The sequence below is a fragment of the Poecilia latipinna genome, unplaced genomic scaffold (assembly GCF_001443285.1).
Source record: "Poecilia latipinna isolate Pla-1442-1.1 unplaced genomic scaffold, P_latipinna-1.0 Scaffold1596, whole genome shotgun sequence".
In the NCBI taxonomy this organism is placed as follows: Eukaryota; Metazoa; Chordata; class Actinopteri; order Cyprinodontiformes; family Poeciliidae; genus Poecilia; species Poecilia latipinna.
Window position 1 is genome coordinate 134,344 of NW_015114212.1, and position 18,486 is coordinate 152,829.

The following is an 18,486-nucleotide window of genomic DNA, read 5'->3' on the forward strand; positions in this document are numbered from 1 at the left end:
GAGATTCCAGGTGAGTTGAGGAGGTGAGTGTGGACAGGGAGTGAAAGCTGAGCAGGTTACAGTGACAGACTGATGCTCCTTCAGGTCAGAGGGAACATTAATGCTAGGACTCCAAGGAGAATCTGTAATTCCACATTTATATACATTTTTAACAACAGAACACTGTGAAATAATTAATAATTAACATCAAACATTGAGCATAGACTTTGTACATAGGTTGTGCAATGTAGCATTTGAATCAGTGTTCATTACACTGCACTGAATTTGGTCTGAAAGTCAGATGCACAACAATAACTTTAGAACAAAACCTTCCCAAGTATCATCCCTCGTTCTCCACTGCCCTACAACCTAACCCTGAGTCTAACCCAAATTATAAATTAGTCCAAGATGTTCTATCATATATGCTAATGTCACTGTACTTTATCATGATCCGATACTGCTGTGGATCTTGGACATATTAACCAGCAAATCACAGAGAGTGCTGTTATATAATCCGTTACACATCGAAATTTGTGTACCGGATTATATGTATATAAAATATGTTTCTTTTATGCCAGGCTTTTAGCGCGGGAAGCCATCTAGATGGATGGAAAAAAAAAACAAAAAAACAAAAACAAGAACGCTGTATGCACTCGGTTTTTACCTTAGAATGGACAATTCATGTGTCAATTTGATACAATAGGGGCTTCCACACTTCCCATATCTGTGTCCTCTGTCACTTTTATCAGCAGTTGAAACGGTTTCATCCGTTGTTAACATGTGGTAACCTGTTTTTCCGAGCCGCCTTTAAACGCAACATGAGTGCTACGACGCTCGCGCTGGGTTTACACCTGTGCGGCAGTGAAGGAGACCTGCTGCTGCTACAGGTGTGTTAGAGTCATGGTAGCAAACCAGAAAAACGCAAAGAACTTTTCACAGTTTTTCCCCCAAACTAACCGACTGAGTTGAGTAAAGCTGCTGGATGACTAGCTAATATCAATACGTCACCTTAAGCTTAACAAGTTGCCTGTAGGCTACCGATGTTGTTGTCTATGTCCAGCTATGTACATTCATTTTGCCCCCAAAAGAAGTCGATTTCCCCCCCACCCCGCTCATTCTTAGAGACAGGGAGTCTCTAAGAATCCCCTCCCCCCTCCCCCCCACCCCCCCCCTCCCAAACGTTGTTCAACCAGACAGCTATTTGTAATCTATAGGGGGGTCCAGAAAATGTTTGAAAACCACTGGTCCATACTTGTGTTGTGTAAATAATTTTGCCTTGCCCTACATGCCTGTGAATGTAAAGACTAAGAAAGTGTTTGTGTGTGCGTGCGTGCGTGCGTGCGTGCGTGCGTGCGTGCGTGCGTGTGTGTGTGTGTGTGTTTCTGGCACAACCATGACCAGGAACTATGCAAAGCAGTACCTGATTTCAGTGTTGAATAAATACTTTATGACAGATAAGACACTTACCTCTCACGGTTACCTGCAGTGGTTCTGCACAAGCTGTTGCCATGCTCTTTTTGTTGTCAAGTCTTAAGAAGTACTTCCCCGCAAGTTTTGTGTTTACGTTGGAAAACAGAGTGGTGCATTTGAATTGGTCCAGGTCTCCAGTAATTTCTATTGGATATTTGTTAACTCCCTGACTCGTTGAGAATAGATTGTTTCCGCTTTTAATCCACACTCCCGCACGTTTTCCTATGGAAGAAAATCCATTTTGCTCCTTAAAGCTACACGGGACTTGCAAACAAGATCCGCTGAGTGCCTCATTCTGGATTGGTGTGGTAATGGAGACTCCTTCTTGTTGAGGAAGACAAACTGCCAAAACACCTGTTAAAACAAACTCACGGTGAACATTAAGTGAAACATAATCTTCCGACAAAGATAAGTTATTAACCACAACTGAAAGAAAGAGACTGTGACGGGCTGGTGCCCCATCCAGGGCGTACCCCGACAGGCACCAGCCCCCCTCCAAACCCCGACGGGATAAGGGTGTAAGAAAATGGATGGATGGATGGATGGATGGATGGATGGATGGATGGATGGATGGATGGATGGATGGATGGATGGATGGATGGATGGATGAAAGAAAGAGAACAAACGGCTCACTTGGAAGAAAGACGAGACTCAGTAACACTTTGGCTGTCGACATATTCCCAGACAGCGTTGCTATGACACTCTGAATGTCCTTCGTCGTCCTGCAGACTAGATGAAAACATGATGAAAACAAGTCAATTAGACACATTCTTAAGAAAATAAAAATTAGGTTTCTTTAAAGCAATGTTTATGTAACACTTTAAAAAATGCACTGTTGCATTTTGAGAGAACCTCCATGAAGTCTATTAATCTAAAAACATGATTTTATCTCCAAAAAGTTAAACACAGCAAACATTTTCTTACCAAATAAATTTGAATGCAAAGTCAAAATTTTCTTTTAAATCAAGCCATTTATGAAGTCAGTCAGCGGATGAATGACCGTCTTCTGTCCAAAAGATTTTGCCGTGGGAAACCTGCTTTTAACATTCTTTATTGTGTAAAGAGATTATATTATCTGGGTGGGCATGACCAAACAGATTTCGCAACGGTCTGCTAAAACCCAACTGAAGATATACATGTGAAATTTGCAGAACAGGTTTTTTGAAAGTCTTGTCACGCAACTGAATTATATTAGTAAAATATGTTTTGAGTTTAGCAGTGCACCGGTAAGTGGTTAGCACATTTTACATCGCAGGAACTTTTTGTCAAAAAACGAGCAAAGTTTCAAACATACTTAAAAATCAAGGTTGGGGAGACACAGAACGGGAGCAATCCTCCTTCACTCAGCGCTTATAGTTGACGTTCTCAGCTGGGATAAGCAGGAAGCTTCAATTGGATCACAGGGTAAAGAAATAGCTGAAGCACATAAAAACTGACTAACTTTTATTTTTATTTAACAACCCTATATTTGCTTGTTTTAGAATGAACTCGTGGAATATGATTAAAAAGTCAGAACTTGTGTGCATCAAAAGGAGAGGCATCAAGATACAATGGTTAGCAAGGTCATTATCTAAAGATCCAGTATACAAATATATATTTACATAGTTCAAACCAGATATTTACACACATTGAATAATGAGACATAACACATTTTTTTCTCAGGTACTGAAATTAAATCCGAGCAAACATTTCCTGTTTTAGCTTCGTTAGAATTACCAAAATTATTATGATTTGCTAAATTCCAGATAACTTAGCGAGAGCGTTTTTTTTTTTTTTTTTTTTTTTTGCAACTTTCCCCGAATTAAAAACTTTCACACATTTAGTCAGTGTCAGGGATAACAGTCTTTTAAAACGTGTGACTGGGATCAAACCATTTGGGTTTCCTTCCACGCACTCCTCATAGGGTTAACTGATCACACTTGAAACATTTTGACTTCTTGTTTGACATGATGGGAAAGTCTAAAGCAATCAGCCCAAGTCATCAGGAAGAGAGTCGAGCAGCTGCATAAGTCTGGTTGATCCTTGGGGACATTTTACAGATCTTTGAAGGCGCCACATTCATCTGCTCAAGCAATTTTATGCTAGTATTATAAGAATTGACGTGATAGGAAAGTCCAGCCACCATGCAACTCAGGAGTTCAGTTCTTTTGTCTTTTGAACCTTAAAGGCAGAAAAAAAAAAAGAATTTTCACCAGAATTATCAGTGGAGTTTTTGTGTTCTTGTGATATCAGAAATAAAAATGATCTAATAGATTAAAAGTTAATTTCTAATACATTACATTTACATAATGTAAAGACAAAAAAGTACATTTCTGTGATTACACAACAGCAGTTATTGCTGCTTCATTTCAATGTAAATATCCTCCGAACTGTCAACAGTCCGCACTGAGGAGTTTCTTGGCCTGGACTTTTTGACCTGGGCGTAGACTGCGTCCTCCTGTCCTCTGTCCTTCATAGAGGCATAGAAAGCTTCTGATCGTCTCTGGAAAAAGTTCATGTCCTCGTAATCGAGTTCTTCAGTTTTATCAGGAGGCACTTGAACTGTAACATCCTCATCTGGTTCAGCCTATGGAGAAAAACAAAAAAGTACATAAATATTTCACTTTGTGCTGATGGTGTCAAATGTAACGTACAGGTTTAATCCCATTTACCCACCTGAGTTTGTTGGGGAGTTCGATGTTTGGACTTGAAGAAACTGGAAAAATATTAGAGAGTTATCAGAATAATTCTGATGTTATTTATTTATTTATTTATTTTAACAGCCTGACTTTTCTTTTTTTTTTTTTTTTACTGACACATGTCCTTGCATCTGAACTACTGTACATGTAAATGTGGTGGAGAACTCTGCCCAGGGCACCACAGGCTGGGCACCTACAACTACACATGAGGAAGCCGCTTGTTTATACTCACCAAACTGAGGAAACCAAGGAGATGAACGCGAGGTAAATGAACAGCAAAACAACTGAAGCAAGAACTGTCTGCATCCCCGTTTCTTGGAAAGTGAAACACAATAACAAACCGATAACAAATAAAGTACAGCAGTATAGGACAGTGTGGACCGTACTGTGAAATATAAAACACTCCATCTTTATGAAGGTTACAGTGATATGGAGAAGCAGAAATAAACAGAAATGAAACTCAGATGTTACCTTTATTTTTCAAGTGAATCCATGATGATGTCTGATTGCCAAGAATATTTGCAGCCACACAAAAATAACTTTCTTTATTTGTCATGTTGGTCATCTGGAGATTGTAAACCGGCCCCACAGACACATTAACGGCTCCATGTTTACTGATCCAGAACCAGGTGAATCTGGGTGGAGGTTTGGCTCTGCTGGAGCAGCTCAGCTCCACCCAGCTACCTGCTGACACCAAACCTGATGGACTGATGGATGCTGAGGTGTTTCTAGGAGCATCTGAGGAAAATGAGACACATGAACTTTATTGATCACAAACAGCTGAACCATGACCTGCTGACAGGATCACTTACATGAAACACTGAGAGTCACTTCTGTCTCTGCTGTCTTGTTTCCTCCAATCACAGGATATCTGGCAGAACATCTGATGTTGTATCCATCATGTGTGTCTGACAGAGTGATGTTCTCCTGGATTTTAGTTGTAAAGGTTCCATCTGTGTTTTTCTCTGTTTGTCTGAGAGAGTCTTGTTGGAGATTCCAGGTGAGTTGAGGAGGTGAGTGTGGACAGGGAGTGAAAGCTGAGCAGGTTACAGTGACAGACTGATGCTCCTTCAGGTCAGAGGGAACATTAATGCTGGGACTCCAAGGAGAATCTGGGAATAACAATACATGAAATGACAAAAAGAAAAATAGAGAAAAAAGAACTGATGAGAAGAGTTCGACAGTAAATGGATCCAAATATGATTTGCTGCAAATCTGCTGCATAGATTTATCAGCCCACAAGGAGGCTCCCAAGAGCTCTTATTCCTATATAAGTTAGAGTTAAAAATACATAACAGCACAAAGAAAAGCCTACATAGTCACATTAGTAGTTTGATTGTATTGAACATAGAGTAATAAACGCATAAACAAAGTTATATGCAAACAAAACAAAAGAAGGACTATTGTTAATACTATTGTTAAACATTAGGTATATTTACACATTTGTATTTGTTAGCTGCTTTATAATGTTTCTAATCTAATGTTGCTTTTGAATGAGCTGTGGTCAAATTTTACACACCAGTTCTTTGCAAATACACTCGACCAGGGGTGTAGAACTCGTTTTCATCTTGGGTCACATCAAAAATCCTAATGCTCATAAAGGGCCGGTTGTGCCAGAATGTATTGATAAAACCAATTAAACAGTTAAAATATTAATAAATAGCTGTTCCTCCTGGGTTTTGTGATTGTTTGTGTTTATTTATTTTTTTTGCAGATTTTGTGGTGCCCATTAAGAAATGTTTGTAATTAATTTTTACAATATTTGCATTGTTGTATGTTAAATGTGACTTTTTATTACTTGCCGTATCATTTATGGACTATAACCTGTCATCCAGTAAGGCTGAGAAAGCAATGACTTAAACTCACTTTGACTAATTTAGAGACATTATGCACTAAAAAAAATGGAGATTTGTTTATTTTGTGTGAATTTTGCAGATTTGTGAAAAACTGGAAGGACCATTAATTTGGAGGCTAGGGGGCCACATTAAAAAATTACAGGGGGCCAGATGTGGCAACCGGGCCTTGAGTTTGACATCTGTGCACTAGACAATGATTTATATTTTTCTTTTTTTCTGTCAGAAGGGCACTAAATATGATTGTTCCCCTTTGTGTCTATGAGCAGACGATATGAGTTGGTCAGACCTGGAACTTGATTATTTCATACCTGTCATATAGAGCATGTCAGTTTTTTGACTGTTTGCTTCAGTAACTTTCCTGAGCACATCAGTAATTGAGGCCACTATTCAATTCTGCTGAAGCAATAAAAGAATGTTTAAAAATATTTAATCCTCTTCATCTCATGCTTCTTTATATTTATGATGTCATGATGAATTGTCATATCTGACTGATAAGGCTAAGTCACCACAATTCGGATTTAGAAATAGAATAAAATATTTAAAAGAAAGTTACCTTACCTTTAACTGTTATAGTGAGAGGATGAGCGCAGCTTGTTGCTCTGAACGGTCCGTTCTCAATCCTGAAGAAGTACATGTCTGTATATCTTGAGTTTAAATCAGAAAACAGTGTGGTGCAGTTGTTCTCTGAAAGGTTTCCAGTTAATTCCAATGGATAGGTGTTCACTGACTTACTGCTGTTGAAAATTACATCATTTGGATTAGAGTCAAAGTCTAAAGTACCTTTCATCCAAATGCCATAGATACTAATTTCCTTGTTAAATTCAGAATGATTTGCAATAAAACTACATGGGATCTCCAAACAAGATCCACTCAGAGCTTCAATGTTGTTTGGTGCCGTGATATTGAAGATCGCTGGTTTTTTATGACAGTAATGAGCCAAAGCACCTGTAAAAAAACAACAAAAAAATCAAACAAATGATGAACATAATGTCAACGAAAGTCATCAGTCAGCAGAGAAACGTCATTATCCCTAAACTCCAGTGGAGCTGCAGCATGTTAACACGTGATGTGATTCATGTGACGTCTCCAAATGGAAGGAAGGGAACAAACATCTCACCTGGAAGAATGAAGACACTCAGAAACATCCTGACGGTCAGCATGTTTCCAGGAAGAGCTGCCATTAGTCTCATAGTCCTCCTTCAATAAAAATAAAACAAATGCCAAGGCATTTGAACTGAACGTTACATTGTTTCACATCTGTCCTTACCCTTCTGTTATGTTCGTTTCTTAGGTACAGCAATCATGTTTGTGGGTCAGTTTGACCCGTCGAGTGTTTAATCATGCAATAGTGTCAGAAACCAAAAAATTCCTCCAAAACATGTTTGTATCTGATTATTAACTCCAATACTAACCAATTCAATCAATATTTGTGCAATGATGTTTTTTTATTCATTTATTTCTCACAAATAAAGGATCCACGACGACAACTTACTCATTTAGTCAATTTGAAAATGTAAAGTACATTTTTTATGTCCACTGAAAAAAACCTACACACACACACACAAAAAACAATTAACTTTAAAATTGATCTTTTGAAAAAGATGTATATTACATTTTGACAGTGATGTCAGTAACGCGTTACTGACTGTAACAGGGCGGCCGTTTGCGGTTGGATTTTATGGTGCAGAAGATTACGAGAGGTAGAGTCAGGTGGAAACCGCAGTCAGTTTATTCTCCTCACAGCATCAACACACACACTCAATAACAATCAATCCTCACACAGGTGAAACTACAGGCTTAAATAGTCTCAGCTGTGTTGGACCCAACCACCTCCAATTCACAGGGGGATCTCACTTAAATCTCCACCTATTTAAATAAAATACACTTTATTAAAAATAAACATTTAAATTTACTTTTTATAAATATTTTATATTTTATCTTACACCAAATTAAACACCACAAAAAACCCATAAACAATTATCTCCCCACACTTTTCAATGGCCTCTCCCGGAACCTATAAATGGTGCCTGGACCCCCGGGGTAGTATTTGTCCAAACACCCTGGAGAGCTGTGCAGAGCCCAGAACAAAAGGCTACATGCTAATTACTAAAATATTCAATAAATACAATTAAAACTTCTCGTGTGCAAATTATTTATGTGCAAATCTCTGCTTAAAGTGCAGTGCTAAATAAAGTGCTTGTTAATAAAGTGCAAAAAGTGCTTTTAAAGTGCTATACAGTGACTTAAATAAAAATAGACCCAGTAATGAAGCTCTCTTCATTACACTGACGTAGGACCACTTTTTTCAGTAACGAGTAATGTAACGCGTTGCTATTTCAAATCCAGTAGTCAGACTACAGTTACTTATCACTTACTTTGCGTTACTGTGCGTTACTATTTTGTTTTGTCATTTCATTTCATTTCCTCTACGCTTCTTGTGGAGCGACCGCCGTTTCTATGCGACAGTATCAGCAGCGACAGAAATGGAAACAAGGGAGGGAGACGCGCATTTTGACGGTGGAGAGACAGGAACTGTTTTGAGTTTCTGTTGCCAAGTCCGATTATTATAAGCGCCTTTGGGCTTGTCCTGTTTCTAAAGTCGCTTGCAAATTTAATGAGTCGCGGGCTGCGCTTTTTTGGGGGCTCGTTTTTGAACGTGACGTTACTCATTTGGGCTTGGAAATAAACAGAGACTCATAATAAATCCCGGGATTTGTCCGTCATCCAGGTAGTTTTCGTCAGGCCTTCCAGGTCTATCCATTCCCGGATGATCCGTCCTGCTGTGTCTTTATTAATGTCAAGTGTGAATGACGTCGAGCTTCGCGTTGCGCTCCAGAAAACTGCAAGACTAATATGAACAGCGCAACATGAATGAAAACAGTCATGAATGAACGAGTCCGTAAAGTTGAGCAACTAAACGCCATTATAATAATTACTATTAAGACAAGTGTCACAAATCTGTGCAGAAGGATATCTGAGTTGTGGAGCCACAGGAGGAGCGCTGTGCGCTGCGCTCTGACAACAGACGCGGGGCGTAACACAGAACCTGGAGGCTGGGGCAGAGAGGGGGGCTTTAAAATCCTTCTTAGAGTTGTCCAGACAATAGTGGCACACACAAATGACTAACGCTTTTTTTTTTTTTTTGTACTGTTGTAACCATTAAAAATTAAAGTTTAAAAAAAAAATTAAGCTTTAAAACGGGTCAATTTGACCCGCAACATAACAGGAGGGTTAAAATTCAAACAGTAAAACCATCAGCCTACCTTCCTACCTGTGCAGATTTACTTAATTAACTTTTAAATATTGCCAAAAGACTTGTCTTCTTTTAAGATGAAAGAATCTCAGCTTTAAAATCTCTGTGTGGAAATCATAGCACCAACTTACCAAAGATCTGCAGTTAAAAATGGAAACAGTTCAGTTTTCCTCGCTGTTAATATTCTCGTTTGAGCTGATCAGCATCAGATCCAATAGCCAATCTCTCTGAATGTGTGTTGGAAAAAACACATCAACTTGTTTTTATTTGTCTCCCCTTCACATCCTGACCTCAAGAAAGAGGAAGTTACCTTTAGATCCAATAGCCAATCTCTCTGAATGTGTGTTGGAAAAAACACATCAACTTGTTTTTATTTGTCTCCCCTTCACACCCTGACCTCAAGAAAGAGGAAGTGAGGAAGTTACCTTTTGAGCATCTTGCTGCTGCCACAATGTTTCCTTATTAGGGGTGTTTAGTAGCACAGACTTACTTGACTGCTGAACAGTAGATTAAATGTTCAGCTACGCAAACAGCAGAAAATGCTTTTGTTTGAGAATGAATGTTTTCTACAAAACATTCACATTTATTAATCATTTATAATGTACTCAAGGTGAAAACGGGTGTCAGTTTTGCTCGTTTCCGTCCATCAGCTGCAGATGAGAATATGATCTTTATTGCTGCATAGAAAATACTGGTAAGATTCAGACAGTTTTGCTTGAGAAGTTTGTACAAAGTCTCACCATGTGAAAAATTAAGTGGACTTTTATGAACATTTTGGCATCAAAATGTCTAGTCGAGATAGCATCTTGGGTCTGAATGTGTAAGTCTTCTGTGAACAAGAATAGCCACAGTTTTAAAACAAGGCACCTTTTCTCGGAAAGTATCGTGTGAGTACTATTACTAATGTTAATATTACTATTACTACCATTAGTGGCTATACAGACTGGTGACCTACAGCAGAATTTAGATGCATAGCTCTTGCTACAATTACAGCCTGGTCTGGCCAAAAACCCGGCTAGTTAGAAATGATTGTGCGAGAAAACAGTGGCAGACTGTACTTCTGCATCTGCTGTGCCAAACTATGAGATCACTTGCTCTCGACTCGTACTAGTGTGAATTATTCACTTCTGTTTACTTTTTCCATAAGTCAAAAGCTGCAGCATTTATAAAACAATGGTAGTCAGTCCCTACTCTTCATATATGGGTGTTTGGTCAGGTTCCCTCTGCGTGACATTCTAACTTTTTGAAAGGCGTGTAAAAAGTGCTACAATCTTTGCCCTCTCGATGTATCTGTTTTAAACAGTGTTAATCTGGCTTCACCTTTAAAAGATCCTCTGGCTCTCTGAATACATGGCTTTATCTTCATTTCTGCTTAATTTGTAAAGAACAGAGAAGGGGACATCTTCATATGGTAGAATGGCGTCATCCTCATGACATCGCCTTATTCTTATTTTTGCACAATACAAAATTAAAACGAATATGGTGGGTGGAGGCTATAAGTCCACATATGCATGGACGTGTGATAGGTGGTGGTATGCACCACCAAAGTTGTTTGCAATCCATTAATAATGAGGAGAAAAAGCTTAATAAAAATGTTTAAGAAGAATAAGGACATATTTTCTGTCATGAAAATGTCTGTCAGTAATAATAATCCCGGACACCTAGAAGAAGCCGATGTCCCTTTAAGCTCCAGGATCATCACGCAGTTTTCTGGTTTTGAATGTTGCTGCCTCACTGCTGCGGCTGTAGTTCACCAAACAACTCAAAGCTTCTACATGTCACAGTGACTTCTGCATTAAGTTTGAAAGCCAACGTGGGGTCAACTTATTCACTGTTAAGATCTGATGCAATGCATTTCTTTGCGACACTGGCACAGCTAACCACATTTCCTGCAGAGCTGTACTGCATCTACCTCCGCAGACAGTTTATTACCTAAGATGTGTTTAAATATAACCTGGAGCGTTAGTTTTATGTTCCTTCTCTTACCATGAGAACTACTTTTGTTTTTTCCTCAATTTCCTTTTACTAAACTTTCAAGTGATCACAGATCACCATCTCTTAAGGTTTTTTTTTGTTGTTTTTTTATTTTCAGATTTCTTCTTTTGCAAGCTGTTGCAAACTGAAATATGCATGCAGTAATTCTCCTGCAGGACGCATGTACCTATTTGTTCAGGTGACAATGTTTTATTTTTTACTCTGTATTTGAGAATTTAGATTTGTGAGGTGATTTTGAGCGATAAAAAGATTCTAAATAAAAAATTAATTCACTCAGGTAAGAATTTACTCTTACATCTTGGTATTAAAAGCAAACTGAGTAAAAAAAAAAAAAAAAATTCATTTGAAATGAGTTCAGAGAACATGAAACACAAATCATTAAAAGAAATTGAAGATAATCTGTCATTTCCATATTTATCCCACTCCACTCCCTTTTTGTAAATACCCTAAAAAGCTCATGCTATGTTGCACACGTACGATATTTGGTATTTTTAGCTTTAAGTGAATAACATAAAAGAATCGGCTTTATTTTGTGTAAATGCACATTATACCTTATAGGAGTATTCACACGTTTTTCAAGCAGTGCAAAATTAGAAACTGGAAGAATTAATTGAACCCAATCCGTTCAACCTGTTGCTAAACGGTAAGAGTCTTTCTCTCGCTGAAATGTAAAACTTCATCCCAGGTACAAGTCTTTTGCTGGTGCTTTGTTTCCTGACGTGTCTTATTGCTGTTTTATCCGTCTTTCTATCCAATCCTGTTGTCTCAGCTGAAGACAGTACCCACAGTATGATACTGCCACCATTTATGTAAGCTTGTCCAAAGTGCAGGATAATACGTTTCAACATGTGAAATGTCTCCACAACTTATCCCTGACCTGCTGCCGGGTTTCTGTGTGTCCACTAACGCTGATCTCTGACAAAAACCTCTGGGGCCTTTAAGCTGCAGTAGGTAACTTGTGCAGACTTCTATAAACAGATTTCCTGTAAGTTTTTGTCTCTGCCATTAACAAGAGCTGCAGCAAACCGGAAAACATGACCAACTCATTGACAAGTGTGACTAAGGTCTTACTAAAGGAGCTTGTTTTGGTGTTTTCCCCATAGATTATCTGTCTCATGTCATGCTGTCAGGACAAAGTGATAGTTTTAACAAATATGTAAAAAAACAAAAACAAAAAAAAAACATACTTTTTAAAAATTACACACTGCAGCTTTAGCAGAATAACTTGATTTATATAAAGACTAAATTAAATTACACACAAATATCATGTTTGCTAGTTAGATGACTTCTAAGGGTAATCTGGATTATATGTGGGGCCATCGGAGTAAAAAAGACTAAATTCACATGCATGCCACACTTTTCAGATTTATATAAAATTCTGCATTTCCCTTTTATTCCTACTTCCCTCCCACGAATAACATTATGTTTATGTAGCACGTAAAATCCCACTGAATTTGTATGGGGTCTTTTTTTTGCAGATATATGTGCTGTGAAAAGTGGTTTCATCTAAACCGCAGCTTCTTTAGAAGAATGAGGAAAGATGGCATTTTTTCACAAGGCACTGGAGGGCAAACCTCCCCAGCTTCCTCAGCTCTGACGGGAAGGCCCCTCAGACCCCCCTCCCCCCCCGCATTGAATGTGTCCAGTGGAAGAAGTTCAAGACAAAAAAAACTGTTCTGTGTTCTAGCCTCCAAAAAAAAAAAAAAGTTCTTTTTTAAAAAAGGTGTTGAAAACGGAAACGAGCGAGTGCAAAAAGTTAAACAAATTAAAAAAGAGGAACCTAGCTTAACATATAGCCATTGCAGCAGTTGCTCTGACATTGCGGTTGAAAGAAGAAGTGCAGCATCACATCACCATCTAACCATTAACCATATGCAGTGTGGTGCAGTGAAATGATGAAGTGAAAATAAAATTGCCCATTTTGTGTGCTTAACATATCCTTTTAATGGTGATTAAAAAGGCTAGGCTTTAAATACTTTGTTGAAGTACAACATATGATGACTTCCTGTTGCAATGCAAAGCAAGGTGTAAAAGACACACAGCTCCCCAACCCCCAAAACAAACAAACAAACAAACAAAAAAACAGCACAAAAATATCACAAAATAGCACGTGATGAATATGCAAAGTGAAGTAGCTTCAACAGATACCTCTAGCTAACTTTATTTTAAAGAAAAAAGTTACTTTTTCTTCACTTGAGCATAGATATCATCTGTGGTGTGCGTTGAGCACTTTCTTGACTTGGACACTCTGACTTGTGCATAAACTGTCTCTTCCTCTTTGCCGTGCTCCTCTGAGGTAGAGGAAGCTTCAGGTTTCCTCTTGAAGAAAGTCACTTCTCCGTACTGCAGGTCTTCAGCAGCAGCAGACGGTGTTTGTACCGCAGCCTCCTGACCAGCTGGAGTCTGTGGGGGAAAAAAAAAAAAAAAATCTCTTGAAAACAGTTCATGCTTAAACCGGCTCTGGCACAGACTGAAGATACGTTGCAGTGCTAAACATTTACCCACCTGAGTCTGTTGAGGAGTTGGCTGTTTGGACTTGAAACATCTGGAAGACATTGGAGAGCTGTCAGAATAAGTCTTTAAAGTTATTGTTGCCTTTAGTCACTGAAAGGTAAATCTATTTTAGTATTATAGTTCAAAACTATAGTGGGAATGGAATATGACAATGTTTTCAAATGTTTCTATTCGTGCCAGTCATATAAAATTCAAACCAGATGTCAACAGCAGTAACCCGAGTAGTTCACACATAGAAGAAATGAAGCATGAATGATGTTGTGCTTTCATTTTTGTAAGATTCATCTTTGTAAGATTAACTTCAAGATGTTTCCTGTATGGGGAAACTAGTAACATACATTGCTCAGCTGTTTGACTCACTCCTCTTTAAAAAAAAAAAAAGAAAAAATCATGAAGGTTCTTCGGATCAATTAAGAGTTTTTATTTTATTTTATTTTTTTATTTTATATTTTTAGAATTATTGTCTTGTATGTAATCCACATTTCTGTTTTCTTCCGATGTTTACAAGAATGCTCAAACGAAAAGCAAATTTCTCCATTTATAATTAGGCTGTTTAGTACAAAGAAATATGTTGTCATTTAAATAAATTACACACAGCACTCTACAATTTTTGACATCACACATCACGATGTTTACATCTGCAAACCTCAAGATGCTTTTGGTGTGATGCACTGTAATGATTGTAGTGATTATTAAATAATTACATTTTCTTCACTAATGTAAAACTAAAACATATCAATTGCTAAGCAGTATGGAGTCACAGTGAGCGAGTAATCTTAGTCAGTTTTTACCATTCTACCTCCAAACATTGTGTGTGTGATGACCCCTAAAAGTTCAGCTTTGGCCGTTTTCTGACAGGACTGAGTTCCTCCCGTTTTTCACTGGCTTGTCCAAATCCCACGCAGCTTCAACGTGTTTTTTATTCAACTGTGGAACGTTGTGCAGCGAGTGTTCAAAGAGGCCGTTGCAGCAAATGCATAATCTACAGGTACAAACATTGAATTGTACATAGAAGCAGGAATGTTTCCAACTTCTTGGCTTTCTGTTGCTTTTCGCTCACCCTTATCTTTTTCTGTCCAAAAAACCTAATTTGTGGAGGTCTGTAATTGGATGTTTTATATATGTGGACGACTTGGGTTGTTGTTGACAAAACCATTCATATGAATTAATCTAAATTAAGAACAGATTTGGTTTACTTCACTGAAATCAGCTAATTTATATCTCTCTAATTTCTAATACCTACCTGACATAAAGAACCAGACAGATCAGCACCAACAGCGCAATTGCCAGTGCAATTGGCAGCCAGAAAAGATGTCCGTTCACGATACCTGAATAAAACAAAATAGGAACATTTACCCCAACGTTTAGGCATCAGATGTTGAGAATGTTCCTCATATTTAGTGGTTTTAAAAATATCTACCTTTAATCCTAAGTCTCACTGATGATGTCTGATTTCCCAGATAATTTGTAGCCACACAGTAATATTCTTCCTCAGTGGCATTGAAGCTGTAAACTGGCCACACAGACACATTAGTGTCTCCATCATTGTTGTTCCTGAACCAGGTGAATCTGGGTGGAGGTTTGGCTCTGCTGGAGCAGCTCAGCTCCACCCAGCTACCTGCTGACACCAAACCTGATGGACTGATGGATGCTGAGGTGTTTCTAGGAGCATCTGAGGAAAATGAGACACATGAACTTTATTGATCACAAACAGCTGAACCATGACCTGCTGACAGGATCACTTACATGAAACACTGAGAGTCACTTCTGTCTCTGCTGTCTTGTTTCCTCCAATCACAGGATATCTGGCAGAACATCTGATGTTGTATCCATCATGTGTGTCTGACAGAGTGATGTTCTCCTGGATTTTAGTTGTAAAGGTTCCATCTGTGTTTTTCTCTGTTTGTCTGAGAGAGTCTTGTTGGAGATTCCAGGTGAGTTCAGGAGGTGAGTGTGGACAGGGAGTGAAAGCTGAGCAGGTTACAGTGACAGACTGATGCTCCTTCAGGTTTGTTTGATCACCTGAAATAGTCATGTTTGGTTCCCAGGCAGAATCTGAAATTCCACATCAGACAAAATTATTTTTTTAGGTTTACAGTTAAATAAATAATGTATGTTGTTAAGCAGAAGTGAACATATTCAGGTACTAAACACCAAAATTATTTTTTTCTGTTACATTCATTTATATTTAAACTAATTCAAGATGGGATTAAAATTTAGACTTTGGAATTTGATTAATATTTCACAAAGATATTACGTTAACTGACCATGGGTTGCTTATCTAGAGCACTTTTTTAAGTTCAAGAATGAATGATAAATATTGTGGTGGTCTCTCAGGAGGGCTAAAAACCTTTTCATTTTGATTTTCTACTACTACTAATAAACATTGCAACTAAAAAAAAGTGTATCTCTGACTCCAACTCAATGATGAGTGATGAGTTTTTCTTTGTCTTGGGTTTTGCTTTGTTGTTTTGTCTTTATCTTTGGTGGATTTCACTTAACACCAAAAAACAGCATCAGCTGAAGATTATTGTCTTCATATATTCACAATGATTCTCTTTGTGAATACATACATGCAAACCATGGAGCGTTAGTGTTGGAAAAATTAAATATTTCTAGCAATAATAATACTGACAATGAGGAAGAAGTTGAAAATGTTTTTCTTCTAACATTTTTTTCCAACAGCGTTTTGTTCCTGTGTACAAATGAGTTGAAGCTCAGCAGATGTCCCTTTTATTTTATTTTTACCTCAGAAAAAATTAAAAACTGGATCTCAGTGTTTGAGAATTAGAAAAAAATATCTACAACACTTTATTTTGTAATAACTGGCATCCTGCTGTAGAAAACAACAGATGATCAGAAAATATACATGTAAAAACCCAAACTCTTAGAATGAAATTTCTGTTATTCTAAATTAATGGAGTGATGAAGATAAAGTTCTTACCTTTAACTTTTATTTGAACATGTTCACAAGTAGCTGTTGCCTTATATTGTCCGTTCACGATTCTGAAATAATATGTGTCTTCATAGCTGGTTTTTAAATCAGAAAATAGAGTTGTGCAGTCATTTTCCTTCAGGATTCCAGTTATGTTCATTGGATAGACGTTGTCTGATTTGCTGCTGTCAAACACTTTATTTGTTTCATCTTTATCATTAGTTATGTACCAAAGTCCACTGATTTCTGTCTCATTGTTAAAATCAGCATCCCCATTGATTGCTACAAATGTACAGGGGATATGCAAACAAGATCCGTTTAGTGTTTCCATCTCCTTTGGGGTAGTAATGTGAAGGTGTGATGTACAGCCAGCCACAAGACCTGTAAAAGCAGAACCAACAATAAAATAATGTGGATAAAATCTGAGAAAGAAAGAAACCTTTCTACAAACTTCTGTTTAGCTGCTGGAAGTTACATGAGGAGCCTTTAAACATTATCAGGATCAAATATTTCAGATCATTAAATGATTCCTCTGATGTCTCCAAATAAGAGGAAGAGAACAAACATCTCACCTGGAAGAAAGAAAACACTCAGTAACACGTTGACTGTCAGCATGTTCTCAGACAGAGCCGCCATCATAGTCTGACGGTCCTTCTTCATCTGTTTATACTTTTAATGTTTATATTAAGCAGAGGACCCTGTTAAAAATAAAACGTTGCTTTTAGAAGTCAAGAAGCTAAGCCGAAGCTTCCAATAAAATTATTCATGGTAAAACTACATAAATTCATCAGCAGAAAAAAAAATAATAAAATGTGTCATGTAAATGTAATATACTTACCAAATTAATCCAAATTTTAAGCAAAATCTGCATTTAAACCGTGCAACCTGACTGGAACGTCAGTTCTTCAGCAGAAGATCTGGAAGCTTTTAAAAAGGAAGTATTATTTCAAAGCTTGACACATACGGGTCCTTCCTCCTTCTTTAGGAGAGGATGCTTGATGTTTAAGGCCTCCTCTGTTTGCAATACTTAAGACCACATTCAACCCAAGAACATATATATGTCTTACAACGTATTCTATGTTGACACAGTTATTGTGTTGTGGACGCTTATTGCTTCACAGGAGTCACGTTACAAAAAATGTCATTCCAGTGAATGGCACACACTTTGCAGTTGATTCTAGTTATCTAGCAGTAAATGCTCAGATAATTATTCAAATTAATTTAAAATATTTCCATCCAAGTTGTTATGCTTTGAAACCGTTTGTCAAATTGTATTTGCATGCATGTCTTGAGTCACCTTCTGTCATTATATTATCTATAGCTCAGTGAAAGAACAGGAACATGTTCTTCCTCTGCCACCACAGCCGTTTGTCGTGTGTTTTTTTTTTTTTTTACAATAATCCAGTGGATTATTTTAGTAAATTCAGCTTTTTTAAAATTTGCTTTGACTATTTGGTGTCAGCTTGCAGAACTGGAGAGGATGTGGGGTCTATTTATTTCTCTTGAAAACTGATAGTAAGGGAGCCAGATGAGAGGAGTAATTAGGGAAGTGAAAGTAGAAACAGTGATGAGTCATAATAAAAGAAACGAGATAAAGAGAACATTGAAGAGCTTGTTCCAGAAATTAGGAAAAATGTTATGTAGGACATGACCTTTCATATTGGAGAGGGTAGATGGTAAAAAGGCTCCTGAAATCTGTCCTTATATCTGTCACTGGAAAACAGATGGACTAGAAATCCATTGGTGTCTCATTGCAGGTTCAAATCCTGCAAACAATTATCAGTTCTAGTACTGTATATAAAGAAT

At 37.7% G+C, this 18,486-nt stretch overlaps 2 protein-coding genes and 1 long non-coding RNA gene across 4 annotated transcripts; all 3 read right to left on the reverse strand.

Moving 5' to 3' along the window:
• LOC106963905 (uncharacterized) lies at positions 1-2,460 on the reverse strand. The gene is made up of 4 exons (XR_001428281.1): positions 2,374-2,460; positions 2,083-2,178; positions 1,447-1,803; positions 1-122 (listed from the first exon to the last, which is right to left on the reverse strand). It is a non-coding gene; the product is annotated as an uncharacterized LOC106963905 (long non-coding RNA).
• Positions 2,461-4,672: 2,212 nt separating this feature from the next.
• LOC106963899 (sialic acid-binding Ig-like lectin 10) lies at positions 4,673-7,173 on the reverse strand. The gene is made up of 5 exons (XM_015059074.1): positions 7,101-7,173; positions 6,542-6,928; positions 4,940-5,239; positions 4,743-4,865; positions 4,673-4,692 (listed from the first exon to the last, which is right to left on the reverse strand). Exons 1-5 carry the CDS (start codon positions 7,171-7,173, stop codon positions 4,673-4,675), a joined length of 903 nt encoding a protein of 300 aa, XP_014914560.1.
• A 6,221-nt stretch (positions 7,174-13,394) lies between these two features.
• Positions 13,395-17,583, reverse strand: LOC106963901 (myelin-associated glycoprotein-like). Of its 2 annotated transcripts, none has more exons than XM_015059077.1 (8): positions 17,519-17,583; positions 17,253-17,378; positions 16,690-17,061; positions 15,492-15,800; positions 15,166-15,417; positions 14,989-15,073; positions 13,737-13,776; positions 13,395-13,634 (listed from the first exon to the last, which is right to left on the reverse strand). In XM_015059077.1, the coding sequence occupies exons 2-8, from the start codon at positions 17,338-17,340 to the stop codon at positions 13,410-13,412; spliced, it is 1,371 nt and encodes a 456-aa protein (XP_014914563.1). In that variant the 5' UTR covers positions 17,341-17,378; positions 17,519-17,583; the 3' UTR covers positions 13,395-13,409. The 2 variants fall into 2 exon arrangements, with proteins under 2 accessions (XP_014914563.1, XP_014914562.1); XM_015059076.1 differs by having other exon boundaries at positions 17,253-17,349; positions 17,519-17,572.
• Between the last annotated feature and the right edge of the window lie 903 nt (positions 17,584-18,486).

Bases quoted from the DNA above. Each gene is read 5' to 3' on its own strand.
- LOC106963899 (XM_015059074.1), bottom strand. From the start codon at position 7,173: ATGAGACTAATGGCAGCTCTTCCTGGAAACATGCTGACCGTCAGGATG. The intron at 6,929-7,100 runs GTGAGATGTTTG...GTTTTTTTACAG, and splicing joins GAGTGTCTTCATTCTTCCAG to GTGCTTTGGCTCATTACTGT. The intron at 4,866-4,939 runs GTAAGTGATCCT...CATTTTCCTCAG, and splicing joins AGTGACTCTCAGTGTTTCAT to ATGCTCCTAGAAACACCTCA.
- LOC106963901 (XM_015059076.1), bottom strand. From the start codon at position 17,551: ATGCAGATTTTGCTTAAAATTTGGATTAATTTG. The intron at 17,062-17,252 runs GTGAGATGTTTG...CTGCTTTTACAG, and splicing joins GAGTGTTTTCTTTCTTCCAG to GTCTTGTGGCTGGCTGTACA. The intron at 15,801-16,689 runs GTAAGAACTTTA...GTGGAATTTCAG, and splicing joins TGTTCAAATAAAAGTTAAAG to ATTCTGCCTGGGAACCAAAC.